This window comes from Passer domesticus, chromosome 8, assembly GCF_036417665.1.
Source record: "Passer domesticus isolate bPasDom1 chromosome 8, bPasDom1.hap1, whole genome shotgun sequence".
NCBI classification, from domain to species: Eukaryota; Metazoa; Chordata; class Aves; order Passeriformes; family Passeridae; genus Passer; species Passer domesticus.
This window is the reverse complement of record NC_087481.1, coordinates 50,401,441-50,419,026: the sequence shown is the minus strand read 5'-3', so window position 1 is coordinate 50,419,026 and position 17,586 is coordinate 50,401,441. Positions and strand designations below refer to the sequence as shown.

The following is a 17,586-nucleotide window of genomic DNA, read 5'->3' as shown; positions in this document are numbered from 1 at the left end:
TTTCTGGATTCTAATTTAATTTACTGGGTTAGTCAAGAAGCTATTTCATTACATACCATTCCTTCAAGTACATTATTTACAAATCTGTAAGAAGCTTGAGAACTAAGCAGAAAGATAAAAGAGATGTGTCATAGGTGGAAGTTAAGTTAATGCTCCCACTGTTGGCATTGGATTAATTGAGAAGCTGAAAAAGAATCAATTAGTGGCTAAACTATGCAAATAATTTCATTTTCTTTGTCACTCATGACATTGAACTTACTTTGTTTCTTGCATTTAATATTAATATTATTGTTTCTCCTTTCCTCTTGACTGATAATTATTCAAACAAATGACAGCTGAAAAAAAAAGAATGATTTTTTTTTTGTTCTCCTTGTGTTTCAGATAGCCTATAAGTCTGATTACAAACATGATGGTGTTGACTACAATTACCCAGCTACTCTCACTCCTTCATACCAGACAACAAGAAAGTTGGTCCCTTTGAAAGATGTAAATAATTTTATGTTTTTGTTTTTGGGTTTGTTTTTTTTTTTTTTTGTTTTTCCCTTATGACTTGCATAGCTTATCATCTCTCTGTAGGAGAGATTATGATAGATTGCATGTGTCAAATGAGGATTTAATGACAGGAGCAAACAGCCACTGCTAACAAAATTAAAGCAAAAAAGTGCAGTGTCAAGAGGTGTCAGAGCAGTAGAAAGTGCTGCCGTGTCCTGTTGCTGGTGTCAGTTCAGCACAGATTGTAGAGGGATGTGAAATCTGTGACTGCTGCCCTATCCCAGCTCTGTGCTGCTAAAGTCTCACCACCCTGGGGCAGCTTCAACAGCAGCATCAAGCCCTGAAAGCACAGGGAGGCTAAAACATTCTTTGTGAATCCTTTGTGGATTCCCTGGGGATTGGTGCTCCCCTTTGGAGGGGAAGGGGTTGGTCACAGAACCTTCCTGGTCCCTGAGAGAGGAGCCCCCTGTGCCCCTCACTCTGGGAAGTGAAAGTGTGACATTTCACTTCTGACAAGCATTAAAAGCTTGACTGCTCTCCTCTACCATTGGCAACTCAGCCTGTGCCTCAGCCAGGAGCACACAGGGATTGCTTAGAAAATCAACAGGAGGAGAGCAGCAGCTCTGCAGGGCATTTCTGACCTCCTAAGGCATGTAGCCCCTGTCTTTACACTGGAATTGCAAAGAAACCAGGAGCATTATGCCTTAGAGAGGTCATTAACATTGTGTGAGATTTATCTGGGCCTAAACACCTCTTCCAAGACAAGGATGGTAGCATGAAGAGCTAGAATTGGGGGCCCTGATGTTTCTGAGGAAGTATTGGGTGTACTCCAAATCTAAGATGAACTCTTGCCTCTACAGCAGTAATTTCAGCTTTGCCTTTATAAAAGCTGAGAACAGTAACATTCAGTGTTTGATTTCTTACTGTGTTCTTAAAGAGTACAAGGTAAGCAGAAATTCATGTCCAAAATGTAAAAAACATTTCAGTAATTCCAGTGGCTCTACAATTGATAGTCAGCATCAGGGTTTGAAACACATAATTCCACTGGCCACGGAGACTCAGTTGCACCAGTCCTGATCTAGGATTTTGCATTAGTCCTGGGACTTGTGCACTCCCAAATAACCAACATGCTTGCTCTGAACTCCTTTAGGAACACACCTCTCTCATACACTAAACAATCACAAGTAGCAATAAATACACAGTTTCAGTTAAAAAGAAATTATCCCTTTCCGTGGAATTAAAATTCTCTCTGTCTCTGAGGAAGCAAATGCACTGTTTTAAGTACCTTAATCACTTTGGACCTGTGAGATAATTCAGGCCTTTTTTCCTAGCTTTTATCATTCTGGCAGAATGAGGAAGTTTATGTGAGGATACGGGAGATAAGAAGGTGTGCATTGAAATAGTTTCAGTTACTCAAAGTCTCCAGAAATATGCTCCACTTTACTGGAAAGAAATGTTCTTAAGAAACTAGTTTTAAACAATGTGATTTGCAATGTTTGCAAAGTGGTGATTAAGTACAGTGAATATTAATGAGGGCCTACAGAGAATAATAATTGTGTTTTGTAATATAGCAAAGAGTTCTTTTGCAGCAACAGGTTTGATTGGAAGAGTCATATGATTTTTTTATAATGCATAATTTGGGACTTTAACTTATTTATTTTATAACTTATTGTTGTGGCTACCATATTAATGTGTTAGCAATTTAATGGGCTTCAGTCCTCTTGTTGGCTAACATTAAAATGACTTTTTTTGTACTCTAAGTATGTATTTTTCTTTTCTCAACGTCCACACAAAACTCTGATCACACAAGAAAATTCTGTGGTTAATTTATTACATTCAAATTCAGTAAAAACCAAGTATAAGAGATTTCATTTGCTCTGCCCAGTGGTACACTGGGCAGACCTCTTCACAGACAGTTTCAATAATTATTTTCTGATAAAGATAAAAATTGACTAATGATGGTTAAGAATATGAGTTTTACAGCAATGATTTGAAGGATTTTATAGCAATGACTTGCAGCTGGTGCTGCATCTTCGTAAGAATTTGTGGGTTTGACAGGAAGGGATTATAAGTGAAGTGATTTTCAGAGTGGGATAAAAACTGTGACCTCAAACAGGGAAACTTTCAGAGCATTAACTCAGCTCTCATCCAAGAGATCCTGGCATTTTTCCTCAGCTCTATTTATTATGGGTTAAGTAATATTTAATCCGGAGTTTTAGCTATTAAAGCTTCATCTATTCAATTTCTTATTTTCTGGTCTGACCATTTTATCCTTTACTAAATATTTTTTTAAATTTTATTTTAAATTAGGTAAACTACAGGCAAAGCATAGACAAGCTGAAGTACAGCTCTGTGGCCACTACTCCACAAATTGCTCAAGCCAAAATAAATGCACAGCAGCTCAGTGATGTAAGTTCTCCCATTTTTAGCCCCTGTTGTTTATTAGAAGGATGAGATAATTTAATTTCATAGCATTTGTAGCCTTAAGTGTTTTATCCTTGACAGTTGTTCAGCAGATGCATAGCCAAACTAAGAACACATATTGAGTAAAATCACTTTCAAAAGTATGGCAAGCATACCAGTAGATTTGTCTCCACTTTTAAGATTTGCATCAGTGTGCTTTTTTAAGAAATCATTTTCTGTGTATTTATTAAGGCAGGGTTTTAAATTATATCTTTTGTGCTTAAAGACAATCAGTGGCTCTTGCATTTATAGAGTAAATTTCTACTTCCTACTGCTTAAGTAAAAGTTAGCCTTACTGCCTTCATACTTGCATTACAAACTCCTATGAGTGTATTTATAATTTAAGGCACCAATAACCTGAATTTTAAAAGCAATTATTCAGTCTAATTGTTATAGTTTTATTAAGTTAAAAATAACTGAGTTTCTTGTTGACCTTATCAACATATGCAGGTGAACTACCGAGCCCAGTATGAGAAGACAAAATCAAATTACACTCTACCTCAGGATGTACCACTGTTAGTGAAAGCCAAAGCCAATGCTGAGTTATACAGCGAGGTAAGGCAAGCCTTGGGGCATTCATGATGCTGTTAATAGACTGAAATGAATATAAAGATGATGACACACTTTCTGGGAACATTTATCATTTATCATTTGGCTTTGTACTAAACAACATGAAATATGGTGCCCAGAATAGACAGAGATCCAATTTCAAGGGCAGTGAAACCTCTAGACTTTTTTTCCATGATATTTTCTGATGATCTGAATTTCTTTAAACCAGTAAATCAGTATTCACTCCACAAAATTAACTGCTTCTGAGGTGAAATTTGTATGAAGAACCAACATTTGCACAGTTCTAGTAATTCGAAGTCAATGGAAAGAAACAATGACATCAGCCAACTTGGATCAAGCCCACTGTTGGGCTTGATAAAGAGCAGGATAAATATAAACATGCAAAAGGCCAAATCCAGAAACTGGGGCTTCCTGAAAACCTTCTGCCTTCATTGGGTGCCTGCAGAGTGTGGATGAAGGCATACTTGATCTTGCTTTAATGGAATTTCAAGTGAAAACTTGGAAAAGAGCTTAAACAACTATTACTTAAAAAAACTATTATTCCACCAACTTTCAGAAGTTACGGATGTGATTCTCATGCATTTCACTGGTGTTTGTGAGACAGTGTGGCTCATGAGTGTGCTTTTGAAGACAGTCTGACCATGAAGGATGCTGCTCTGACCTCTGCTTCACCCTGTGGGTGGTCTCAGGGCACACCAGCTGGATTCCTTTTGAATGCTCTCTCATGTAAAAAGCTGCACCTTCAAATTCAGTGCATGGGACTTGACCAGTTATAGATTGGGGTGGGAAAGAAAAATCCTGAAATGAGTGGAGTGTTAACCTGGCTCTTAGCACAATCTGTTCTTCCTATGGATCAGCTCCTATAGATCTGTACTGTTTTCATAGCTAGACATAACCAGAGGCAATTTTGAAAAACCCTCCCTCCTCCCCTATCTGTCTGAAATTGGGAATTATTGCTGGATGTTCTGGGACATTAAGTGCCTGTGAACTCTAAGAATAAAATTTTGACTCAATCCTAGACAGTTAATTAGCTCAAAACGACAATGAGCTGTGAGTTAAGAAGGTCCCAGTTTGTGGACTGAGCGTATTTATGCTTCTGTTTTTCTCTGAGTCATTTCCACATTTGTTTGAAATTCCTGTGTGTTTGTGTTAGTGACATGTTGCTGTCTTTTCTTTCTCAGGTTAAGTACAAAGAAGGCTGGGAGAAGAGCAAGGGCCGGGGCTTTGAAATGAAACTGGATTCTCTGCCTTTGCTTGCTGCCAAAGCTTCAAGGGATCTTGCCAGTGATGTATGTTACATTTAGTTACCTGGGAATTATTCTTTATATAAGTAGCTATAGTTCAGGGAAATAAGGCATAGCTCACTTCATCTGGATTTTAAAATCCTGCATTTGGCTGTCCATTTTCTCAATGGCTAATGAGCAGTTGGAAACTTTCTCAGATTCTGCTGGGAAATTTCACTCTCCAAAAATTAATTTTTTTACATTGTGTGTACAGAGTGAAGCAAAATTTACATAATAAACCCATAGTGAAATTCAGTGTTTTGAATTGTTTATATCCTCAAAAATAGCATTATCATCTACAACAAAGGGAATGCATATTTCTTTAGTCTGGTTCCTTAACATAAACATATGTATATTAAAAAATGCCAAACAAAAGCTTTCTAAACAATTTATATCAAGATTATTAACCCGTGGAGAGGCAGAAAAGGGAGATACTTTTTCTACTGCTGGAAAGTGTTCAGCAGTGGTGGGAATTCTAAAATCCCGCCTCATTGAAAAAATCAAGTCTTGAATTCCTTGCTAGGATTGATTTCTTATTTTTGCCTCTGAGAGCAAGATAATTTAGCTAATCAGAATAATTAAAGTTTATAAGCATATTCACCTCAGAGGGCTGAGCTTTAAAAAATGAGTTTAAAGATCTCATAAATGAGACTGATCTTGCATCTTTGGAATTTCTGAGAAAATCTGGGAAATTTAAAGTGACAATGAGGGAATCAGACTAATCTCTTCTAAATTTTGACCATCTAAATCACCAGTGACAAACATATTGCTTATTTCATGGGTAATTGGAAATATTTGTAAATTTATGCTGTTGGGTTTTTTTTGACAGATTAAATATAAAGAAGAATATGAAAAAACAAAAGGAAAAGCAACTGAAACCAAGGATTCAAGACTTTTGCACTCTCTGAAGGTGGCCAAGATGAGTAGTGAGGTAAATTATTTCTCTTACTCAAAATGTGTTTTTCATAATTAAGAAGCTTTCAGTAACACTGTGTGATCTACCATTGTTACTGCTCTCACTGTAAAAAATTCTTGGAAGTATCTCTACAAAATTGGTTCCCTTCACCATCTGTTAATCTGCAATGATTGCATAGCAGGGGATTTTGGGCAATGGTGCCCTTATTTTGGGGCAGGAAAATAACATCCTGTTAAAACCCCAATATGAATGAAATATCTTCATATTAAAACCTCAGTATAAACACTTCAACACAGAACTTTCAAGTCTGTAATGGTATGTTTAAAAGTAAGATTTACTATAATAGAGAAAATGTCTCTAGAATTTAGAAAATTTACCCTGGCATCTATTTTTTCCCTGCTAGGACCTGATTTCCACGTGTTTGGGGTTTTTTTTGCCTAATCTGCATAAGGACCAAACAAGAGGGGTGACTTGAGATAGCTTTGTAATATCTGATACAGACATTCTGTTTTCACTTCTGTGTCTAGATTGCCTACAAAAAAGGTTTTGAGGAGAGCAAGGCCCATTTCCATCTGCCCATGGATATGATAAACCTGAGGCATGCCAAGAAGGCTCAGGCTCTGGCCAGTGACTTGGATTACAGAACGAGACTCCATGAGTACACTGTGCTTCCAGAAGATATGAAGACCAAGTGGGCAAAGAAGGCCTATGATCTCCAGAGTGATGTAAGATGATGTACACCCAGGTTAACTATTAAAAACAGTACAAGAGATTATAACTTTTCCCATTTGATGTTAATTCTTGTTTCTTATGAACACTGTCTGATTGTACTATGGCTTTTAAAAATGTCTTTACAATGGACTTTGAAACTGGAATGGGTGCACATGTTCACTTGCAAACGTTATTCTCATGTTCTCTGTGCCAATCAATGTAATTTTCCTCTGCAGCTCCAATATAGGGCAGATCTGGCATGGATGAAAGGAGCTGGATGTATCACAGAAGGAAGTCTTAATATCCAACAAGCTAAAAAGGCAGGAGATTTAGTCAGTGAGGTAAGCAAAGTTCTCAGGCTTCTGTCTGTTTTTTGTTCAAAGGTTCATGCACACTTATTCTGCTACATTATGTGGAATAAGTATGGGATTCCTAACAAGGAATATCTGAGAAATGGAAAAAACTGATGGGCATAATTTAGTTTAAAAAGTCCTGGGTTAGAGATTAAAATGACATTTTCCCTTTATATAATTATCAAACTAATCTGTGAGGTAGAAATCTCTGTATTTGTGCTTCCACCTCTTTTCATTCTCCTGTCTGTGCTGTAGATCAGCATTGAATTTCCACTGAGTTTCATGTGCTGCATGAAGTACAAAGAGGCTTTAAGGAGCAGTACTGAAAATTTAGATATTTGTTAGCCATAGTTGAAAATTTCCTTGTTCCTTGGCAAATGGGGGCTGTGACTTTACTGACAGCTTCAGCTTTTCCTGCTTTTCATTGCTTTTGCTTTGTTAACTCATGGCTTTGCACTGCCATTAACCTTATGGAAGTAAACTTCCTCAGCTTCTTAGCTATGGTTGAGCAGTCTCACTAGTGCTAGGAAAACTAGAGAACAGAGAGAAGAATAAATTAGGGGAAGTTTGACAAGAAGGATAAAATCCCACTTAGTTCTGGAAGGAGGAACAGAAGCTGGTTAGTTACTGGCGATCACACTCTCTGACACCTTGGGTCTCTGACATCCTCTCACTACTCCTGCAAGGGGAAAAAATACATCTTAGAAACAAAAGAAGAGCAGCAACTTCAGATCTGGTGTCTTGCTACTGACATCTGCTTCTGGGGTGTGCTGTAGTGATAATCACTTCCAAAAATATTTAATCCACAATGATCTGCCTTTTCATTCCAGCGCTGTGCAAGGCCACGAGGCGGCTGCCAGTCACCTGAACTGGAGACTGGTGGATATTATTTTAGAGATCTCTACTGCCATACAAAGCCTGGTGTTTTGTCATTTCTTCGCAGGATGTCACTACATTGTGTTCCATGCAATGTGACAAAACATGCTGTTTTTAATCTGCCGCCCTCCCTTCCAGGTTTCTAAAATAAAGCGATGAGCACCTCTTTGAAGTGCTGCATGCTTTTTTAACTTCTATTTTGTGTTCCCCTAGCAGAGACACAGTGTAAACTGATCTGTTCACCCATCAGTTCAAACAGAAGAATTTCTCTCCTGAAATGCCAGAAAGTGAAAAAAAAACATTTACACCCTTTCTGGGTGGAATGCCCCACTTCATGACTGAACTGGTAGAATAAGATTTCAATTAAAGTGTACAAGAGTTTGCTTGGTCTCCCCTGTCACACTGTGGTCTTCAAACAGAGTCCTGCATTTCCTTGTGCTATCTCAAGGAAAGAAAGGATGCTTAGCTCGCTCTCAAATGAGAGGTGCAAAAGATTGAGGCAAAGACATTAACTTAAAACAGACCTGTTCTAAAGCCTTATGAAGTAAATTAAAGTTTTCTATTCACTTCAATTTGTTTCAGATGTAAAACAAAAATGCAAAATGGAATGAAACTATGGACAGTCTTATTTACCAAACTAAAAATACTAGTCTCTATGCACATTTGTCAATGGATTTTATATAAGTGCTGGCACCAGAGGATGAATAAAGAACAGTATTTTTCCCACATCTGAGACTTGGGCCTTGTGGAGGTGTCCCATAGCTGTTCATCCCAGAAAGCCTTGACTGCAATGTCTATGCCTAGCTCTGCTTTGAAAAAAGGAAGATTTTGAGACGATGGGGAAGATTTTGAATTCAAGTTAATTTCAGGACTCTGAAATAGCTCGCTTTAATTATCATCACCTTAATAATTTAAAAATATCTCAGTAACATATGTTCAGTGATTTGAACCACGCATGCATGTGCTTGAGGAGACTCTTGTAAGGAAATGAGATTGTAACACTGACTGTGTGGCTTATCAGCTCTCTTGGGTCCTGACTTAAGTCATACCCAGGTCGTGAACACCACTCACTGTTACACCTAGGTCCTGTAAGATATGTAGACAGCACATCTGGCACCAAAGGTATCCATGCCTGCAGCGTCAGCAGCAGTGCATTTGGCACACACTTGTGCACTGCCCTCCTCACCCCAAAATACCAGCAGTGGGTAGTGCTTGGAAGCTTACCTTGTTGATTCCTGTGCTAAAACTGTCTTGGGAATTTACAGGACACTTCTGGCTCTATCACTCATGTATTTTTTTAAGTGATACCTTTTTTTGGGGGAGGGCAAGTACTGTAGAAAATTTTGTGTAACTTGCTTTAATTTGCTGTAGACAAAGTACAGGCAGAAGGCTGATGCTCTGAAGTTCACCAGTGTGGCTGACAGTTCTCAGATCAAGCACGCCAAGAAAAGCCAGGAACTTCAAAGTGATGTAAGTCCTTGACTGAATTTGTCTCTTTGCAAGCAGCTTAGCCATGATGTGGTCATTCCTGACACATGTACACCAGTGTGATGGTAAGAGAGCCCCCAGTCATGAAGCCTTTCAATATATAAAGTTTCTTCAGATTAATTGTAAGGGGTTTTATTTGTTTATTTGATTAATTCTCTCCTTGAATTCCTTGAACTAGAACAACAGCAACAAAAATCAAGCACCATTGGGAGTCTCTTGTGTGCTTATCTCTTGTGTGCTGGACAAGCTGCCTTTCTGTGTGTGCTGAAAACAGAATAGTAACCATAGATTTTGAGCTTTATAGTAGGGACTTCTTCTGTGGGATGTAAGAAGTGTAACACTTTGTGAATGAGGCATATTTTCATAGTTTTTCAACAGCTCCTCCAAGAACTTCATGGGCTAAAACAGAGCAGTTCATTTCTCTGCTGTTGTAGCCCTGGGATATAAAATGAGGATGATTTCTACTCAGATCATAAAAGGTCCTTGATGTTTTCTTCAAAGTTGTAATGTTAGTCCTCACTGGAGTATTGTGTCAGCAATTACATTTAGGTCACAAATGTTCTCTGCAGATTCAATTGCTAGTGTTCTTCATTTCATGCCTGGAATTCTCTGTTTCTCTGTCCCATTTACAAGAAGTAGCTGCAGTTTAACACTGGGTGAAATATGTTCTTGCATGCATTTTGTATAGACTATGAATTGCTGTCAGTTTTTTAGCAAGATAAGTAGCTAACTTTGGGAGATAAAGTATCCTGATAGATGTGCTGTTTCACAGCTTCCTTGAAATTTAACCATGAGTAGTTTAGTCAACCTGACTCTGTAGGTCAGTTTTTAACTCCATATTTAACACAAAAGTTCAAGATGCTAAAGAACAACTTTCCCAAATAAGTTAACCCTTACAAATCCTTGGATATTTGGGGTGTTTTAACCACTATTCCTTCAACATTAATGTGGACTACTGCTTGTTGACCCTGCTTTGCTTCCTGTGAACAGGTTGCCTACAGGTCAGGAAAAGAGCAGTTTCTTCATCAGTACACCATCAGCAAAGATGATCCTGTCTTCATGCTGGCCAAAGCAAATGCTGCCAATATCAGTGAGGTACTATGTGATTCCTTCACTCCTGTGAATAGTTACAGCTGCTGTGAAATAATTGTTCTGTAGATAAAAGTTTTGTTCTTTCTCAGATAAGGTCCTCATGTTTAAATATAAAAACTTGAAATTTAATTCCATGCTCCAAATAAATAGCGGTTACATCTGCTTTTCTGAAGACTTGCCACTTCTAGAGTTTGAAGTTGTGCATTTTTGACATGCTTCCAGGCAAGTGGCATGCTTACAGTTTCACTGGAACCAGTGAGATATTGGGGTTGCAGTAACCACAGTTACAGAATTTTCAAGGGAGGGCACCGGTATCTGATCTGTAGTGATACTGTTTCTGGGCATGGAGTGCAGGAGGGACTCATTACTTGAGAGCTTTCACTGTGACTATAGAAGAAATAGAAAGGATTGATAGTAATAGAGAAACTGTGCTGTTGTCATCTCTTTAGAAACTCTACAGGAGTAGCTGGGAGAAGCAGAAGGAAAAAGGATTTGTGCTTCGTTTGGATGCTTTGTCATTCTTGACAGCTAAGGCAAAGAGGGATCTGGCAAGTGATGTGAGTATGGTCTCTATCAGCCTCCTTTTTCTTTGGACAGCTGACAGTCCAGGTTGCTGCTAGTGTTGGGGATGTGTCACATATGTCTCAGTGCCCTGAGCCACCCTCACTCGATTCATGCTAAGGAGCGATGGAGGAGTTGCCTGGGTGATTGGCATTCTGTAATTAGTCAGAAGGTTTGCTCTGAGCAATTCAGAGATTTCCCCACATGCTGACTGTGTTTTCCTATTCTCATTTTGACCCGAGGGTGAATTTTAGAACTCAAAATGAAGTGGAAATCTGTGAAACATCATAACTTAATACATCTCTGCCTGGCCAGAAAACTCCTGAAAGAACTTTCTGACCTCTGTGCCTCAAGAATGTTGTTTTTCCTAGAGAGAACCAAAAAGAAAATATTTCTCACAGGTTTTTGTGAACATATTATTGTCATCAACAAAGGGCTGGTTCTTTATTGACACTAATTTCTAAGGCATTCTAGTTCTCTTTTGCAAATGATCTTTTTTCTTGCTTGTATTGAGGACCCAGCTTTACTCCCAGTAGAGCTGTCAGTTTGGCAGCTTAAATCATTTACTCTTGGTCTGTTTTCTTCTTCACAGGTTAAATATAAGGAGGGTTATGAGAAGATGAAGGGTAAGCTCATTGGAGTAAAAGCTGTGGAGGAAGATTCGCAGATGGCTCATTCCCTGCAGATGTCAAAGTTGCAGAGTGATCTGGAGTACAAGAAGGCCTTTGAGGGCACCAAGAGTCAGTTCCAGATCCCCATGGATATGGTCAACCTTGTTCATGCCAAAAAGGCTCAGAATCTGGCCACAGATATAGGATACAAGACCTCTCTCCACCAGTACACAGCCCTGCCTACTGACAGGAAAGTGGCATGGGCCAAGTGGGCCTACGGATTGCAGAGTGATGTAAGTCCAGAGCTTCACCTGTTTCAACCCTCTCTCATCCTGCCCACTCTCAGCCCCACTTAGGGCTGACTTTCTTCAGATGTTTATGATTGTAATGCCATGAAATCTTTATGCACCTAATTTTTCGGCTATTAAACAGTGAATATTAACAATAACTATTAACCACTTATCTCCTCAAGAGGTATACTTAAGTTGTGCAGTGTTTCTGGAGGAGGAGGGTTATAACTCCATTTATGAGCATGGCTTCTTCAAAGCCTACTTCAAATGCTAATAAAACACTAGGATTCCTATATGATATACATTTATTTTTGTTTCCTAATGTGCAAGGAGGTTAAATAATGTATGGTGATAAAATTGGTGATAAAATTCCATATGGAGACCACATGTAACCATCAGATGAACCGTCTGATACTGTAAACAGCTTCCATTCTGAGGTTGTAAGTCAGAAGTTTTCAAGGAGAATGAGATAGAAATGTGTACAGGCCTTGCTGAAGTATGGCTGCTGAAACCTTTGTGACACCTTTGAGAAACCTGACTTACAGCCAAGTATTTGAAATGCAGTGCTGTTGGTAGGAGAGATTCTGTGAGGAAAGTGAGAAGTGCTCCTGTACTCTTCTTCCTTAAAGACACGTGGTAAAACAAACAAACCAAAATGCTTTCTCTCCAGTAAAACCAAAGGGTGTGGTTTGGGAAATGCTAAGTGCCATCTTCTTTTAATTCCAAGTCACAGATGATCTTTTAAAGAGTGCTCCATACGCAATAAAACTGAAGTTAGAGCAAAAATTGCAAACAACAATAAGGTGTAGACTACTTTTAAAAATTACTTTGCAAGGCATATTGCACAAGTGCTGGCGAGTCCTTATATTTCTATTTCATTCTGTATTTTTTTTTGCTTTCCTTGCAACTGTGCAATAGTGAATAAAACAAAAGCAGGCACTAATTTGACTTCATTGTTGTTCCAGAGATGTCTGAATCCTTTAATGGCATTTTAAGTCCATGAACACCAACAATAGGACATTTTCTTTTCTTTGTCAGAACCTATACAGAGCAGATTTGAACTGGATGAAAGGAGCTGGATGGATAGCCACTGGGTCATTAAATGTGGAACAGGCTAAGAAGGCAGGAGAACTCATTAGTGAGGTGAGATTTCATGACAGCATGTAACAGAATTTGCTGCATAATGCGTGCAAAATGTCTGTATAAAATTAAAATAATTTCCACTCAAAGGGGAAAGAAAAAGGCATACCACATGAAAGCCCTCAAAACCAGGGATAGGACTGGTAATTAGAGGGAAACCAGATACCAAACACATACCAGTAGGAGTCCATATAGCCTTTGCAAAAACAAAGTAGGTGACAAATGATATTATGAATAATAATGGCAATCAAACAGTGCTCAATTGCTACCCACTAGCCTACCTTTTTAATGAACCAAAACAGGAGAGATGATGAAAAGATGGAGCCATTGGACCCAGAACCTTCTTTTGTAACAGATACACGTTTCCTTCTTGCTCGTTTTTCATATGTGTTCATGCTAGCTATTGAAATTCATATAGATATCTCTGTCTGTAGCTATCTATCAGCCCAAATAGTTTTCATCCTTATTTCTCCCTTAACCAATATCACTTACAGGACAAGTCAGACTCTACAATACTTTGAGCCTGTCCCATGAGGCCTTCAAATGAAGTTCTGGTGGAAATGGTTAAAAGGTTCATAGTATTTCAGAGTAGTCTTGCTGGCCAAATCTGTTGCTGTAAGAGATTGAATCCTGTGATTTTTCAATAACTATGATGCAAGAATCATGTGTTCATTCAGTCTGTGGTGTCTCAGAAAAATAGTCACCCTTTTACAACTGACTGATTGCTAACACTATTTTTTTTTCTTCCTTGTAATCATCCATTGTGAAGAAGGATGATTTTTTTTACACACAATAAATGAGATCCTCAGCTAGTGTCAAGCAAAATAGCCTTATAAAAGCTGCTACAGTAATGCCAGCTGGAACATAACTGTGAATTCTATTTGGGTATTCCATTTGCCTGTTTCAGTAGTGAAAACTGCTGAGTAGAAATTTGACCCCCAAGGCTGCTCATCTCAACCTTTTTGTGAGTATTAAGTAATGTTAGGTTGCTATGAGCCTTGTCCTTTCCTACATACCAGTCCTTCTAATAGTGATAAAAAACAATTGCCAGGATATAATCTCCAGCAATTTTTCCAGAGATGTTCTGGTCAACTCTGTTTTGTCTCCAAATTTGATTAAGACAAGGCATAAACCACTTTTGTTCCCTGTTAAACTCAGTAAGATTGCTCAGTTTTAAGATATTACTTTTGGAAACCAAAACATTACTTATAAGTTTATAATACTTTAAAGTGTTTATGTGTTTTACATTGGTATTTTTAGTCTTTGAAGGGTCAAGATGTTGCTTCAAATGAACTTCTGTGGGTCACAGCTCAGTTTAAAGAAAATGACAAGCCATTAATTTGTCTCAGGCATTTGGAAAATTTAGTATGTGCTATTTGGAGAAGTGATAAAGGTATTGATGGATTTAAATCAAATCCTGCATGAAGGGAATCTTTTAGTAACCTGGCCAAATGGAAAAACTGTGATTTTTCCACTGAACTGCCTGCACCTTAATTATGTATATATAACAGGATCAAGAAGCTCTCAGAGCTACTATGAGTCCTTAAGAGCAAGAAAAATTAATACATTATCTAGAAGATATGCCATAACAATTAGGTGCTGTGTCAAGGACTTCACAGATTTGCTGCAGGTTTAAGGAGGTAACCTAAACCCCTAACCAATAAGTTAAATAGTTGCCATTATTAACGTACTACAATTGTCTATAATTTCTTGCTTAAAGGAACTGTAAATTAAAAATACAATTGGTCATACTCTATTTAAAGTACTGTAGAAAATATTTTAAAATCCTGAGTTCTGGAGTATTTAGGTAAGCAGAACCTGATTTTGAAATATTTTTCTTATATTTAAAGATTAATACTAATTGGCAAAAGGTTATTGTTGAATTGAAACAAATATTAATCTGAAAGTACCTAGGACATAAAGATGAGGAAAGAGGAATAATAATTATGTTCACAAATTCACTCTAATCTCCAGCAACCTATGATTTTTCTCTTTCAAATAGCATGAAAGAGCAGCACAAAATTCACAGCTTTGATCTTTTTCTGCTCAACAGAAGAAGTACCGTCAGCATCCATATGCTTTGAAGTTTACCAGTATTAAAGACACTCCTGAGATGATCCAGGCTAGAATTAGTTATAACCAGGCTGTGGATGTAAGTTATAATGTATATACATTATGATTATAAGAGTGGTATCCTCTTTGAACGACCTGATTGAAGCACTGGCTTTCTCTCTCTTTCTTTCTCTGAGATTATCCTTTGGAACCATGAATCTTCTGTATTCTGGTGTGGTGCTCTCCCATAAAGAGCATGTTTCTAACTTGGATTGGGAAGAGATCCCACAGAAGTCAATGGGATTTTCATACAGAAAGCACTTTTTGTACCATTTATGTTCAGAAGTAAAATTTAGGAGTAAGGCTGACCTTTGACCTTTAAAGAATTTTGGCCTTCTGATATTCATTAACGAAGAACATGTTTGGGGTTCTTTCCCCCTTTCAAACAGATCTTTCAAATTTCAGTTTCTGTATATTCTTTGGAAACAAAACATAAGGCAGCATGACAAGGAAGGAAAAATAAATTATTTCAAGCTGTCATCCTGCTGAGAGAGAAATCCAGGAGGGGAAACCTTAAAGGGAGGAATTGAGGCTGTTTGGTGTTTAAACATGTTTATTTTTAATAGAAGAGCGATTTAAAAATATTGTAGACTTAACTGGGATAATACAGAAGTGAATAATAAGTAAAAGTCACTCAAAAAAGACAAGTTTCAAACATGAGAGGATGTTTTATTTTGAAAATAGATATTTTTAAAGTGAAGGAGAAGATGAAAGACTTTGTGTAAAACACATGCTATTGTAATACTTTTGGTGTCTGTGCCTTTGGTTTAATTAATAAGATCCAAAAGGCTTACATCTCAGGCAGGATAAATATAAGTAATTTTGTTTCACTGAGCTGCAGTCAAAATCAGTCTGGTGCTCTACTTCTTCACACATGGAGTTCTCATTAATTTTCCTCTTATGGAGCTGCAATACATGTGGGCCCAGCTGCTAAAAAAGTGTCAGACAGGTGAAATGGAGGGGTCCATTCTAATCTAGAGGGTCTCGAACCCTTCCGCAGAAGTAATATCCTGGGAAAGGCAAGTCAGGTGCTGCAGACATGAGTCACATCTAGGGCCAAGGAAGGAAAATGTCCCCATCTGAAAGTTATGGTGCCAATGAAAGAAGAAAACTGGGCTAGCAAAGAAAAGTAATATGAGATGGAGAACTCTGCATAGCCACTGCAGGGGAAGTTCCAGTTCCAGTTAATTGCAGAGAACTCCTCTTACCTGTCTGCAGACATCTGAAAGTTATCTGGTCCTGGGCCAGCTCTGTGCTCTTCCTCCAAGGGTTGATGTGAGTGGCACACACAGACACCTCTTCTGTGATGGGATAAATCACCTTCTGAGGTGTTTCAATCTCTTCCCATTGACTATTGAGCACCCCTTTGCTACTAACTCTGGAAATAAATTTGAAGTAATTGAACAGATAATTACCATCCCATTTATCTGCTAAAATCTCTCACCTTTGGAGAGGTGTTTGGGGATCTTCAACTCCCTGTGTTTCTGTGGAATTTCAAAGTGTTATTAGGCTACTCATTGCTGCACACCCTCAATCACCACTGTTTATTTTTCTTCTCCCCATCCACATATGTTAGAAGTTTTATCAAATTAATATTCAAATATCTGAATTTTCATATACATTGATTTACACACTCAAAACTTCAATGAGTTCCCCTCTAGCATACTCTAGCTGATAAGTATATCAGATCCCAAATCCTTTTGAATCCATTTTGACTGATACATTACCTGTATTTATTAATGCCTTTGCTGCTTTTCTGTAGTGTTTGCTTTCCATAAACTTAATTGTTAATGTTTTTGTTTGAACTAATGATTGAACATGTAGAGAGTACTTGCTACTGAAATTCATCTCTGTTTGCAGAGGCTGTACAAGGAGCATGGAGAGAGTATAAAGCATCAGTACACACCAACAACAGATCTTCCTGAAATCCTGCAGGCCAAATTGAATGCCATGAATATCAGTGAGGTATAAACCTGACCTTTCATATTTTAAAGGAAAGTGGAAATGTTGGTAGTGCTTCACTGTTTGTCCTGAATAGGAAATCATACTAGATTTCTTTCATTTCCCCTGTATATGATCATTCTACAGTCTAAATATTTCTGAAGTAAGGTGGGAAATTAAACTTCTTAGTCAACTTCACCTACACAGAAAGATTAAGAATGATCAAATAAATACTCTTTTATAATGGACATTTGTCTTGCAGTAATTCCTGTTGTGCATTGATAGTTTCATTTGTGTTTAGCCTCTGCATTAGAATAGAATGAAACTCATCTGGTAACATTTCTAGGGTTTCAATAATGCTGTGATGTCAACCCTCTGAACAGCAACTCTTCTTTATTTCTGTTCCATATTTCCTAGACTCGTTACAAGGAGTCCTGGAGAAGGATGAAAGATGGTGGCTATCAGCTGAAACTGGATGCCATCCCCTTCCAGGCAGCAAAGGCTTCGGGTGAAATCATAAGTGATGTACGTGAGCCGACTGCTGATACTGTCCAGTAGGACATGTCAGTCACTCCAGACTCTATCTGCCCTGCTGAGTGACTCTACATGGAAAGAGCACGTCCAGCCAGCTCTGCCTCTGGGAGACATCTGGCCTTGGACTAGTTAGTGTTGCTTTTGGAGGTGCAG

At 38.1% G+C, this 17,586-nt stretch overlaps 1 protein-coding gene across 1 annotated transcript in view; it reads left to right on the top strand.

The window, feature by feature from the left end:
* Positions 1-17,586, top strand: part of NRAP (nebulin related anchoring protein) — a 46,114-nt gene that overhangs the window by 14,055 nt on the left and 14,473 nt on the right. The window contains exons 14-28 of the mRNA XM_064431346.1: positions 382-486; positions 2,803-2,901; positions 3,406-3,510; positions 4,707-4,814; positions 5,638-5,739; positions 6,252-6,449; positions 6,672-6,776; positions 9,036-9,134; positions 10,143-10,247; positions 10,694-10,801; positions 11,398-11,709; positions 12,745-12,849; positions 14,900-14,998; positions 16,819-16,923; positions 17,317-17,424. Of these exons, the coding sequence (XP_064287416.1) occupies positions 382-486; positions 2,803-2,901; positions 3,406-3,510; positions 4,707-4,814; positions 5,638-5,739; positions 6,252-6,449; positions 6,672-6,776; positions 9,036-9,134; positions 10,143-10,247; positions 10,694-10,801; positions 11,398-11,709; positions 12,745-12,849; positions 14,900-14,998; positions 16,819-16,923; positions 17,317-17,424 (1,863 nt within the window). The remainder of the gene's footprint in view (positions 1-381; positions 487-2,802; positions 2,902-3,405; positions 3,511-4,706; positions 4,815-5,637; positions 5,740-6,251; positions 6,450-6,671; positions 6,777-9,035; positions 9,135-10,142; positions 10,248-10,693; positions 10,802-11,397; positions 11,710-12,744; positions 12,850-14,899; positions 14,999-16,818; positions 16,924-17,316; positions 17,425-17,586) is intronic.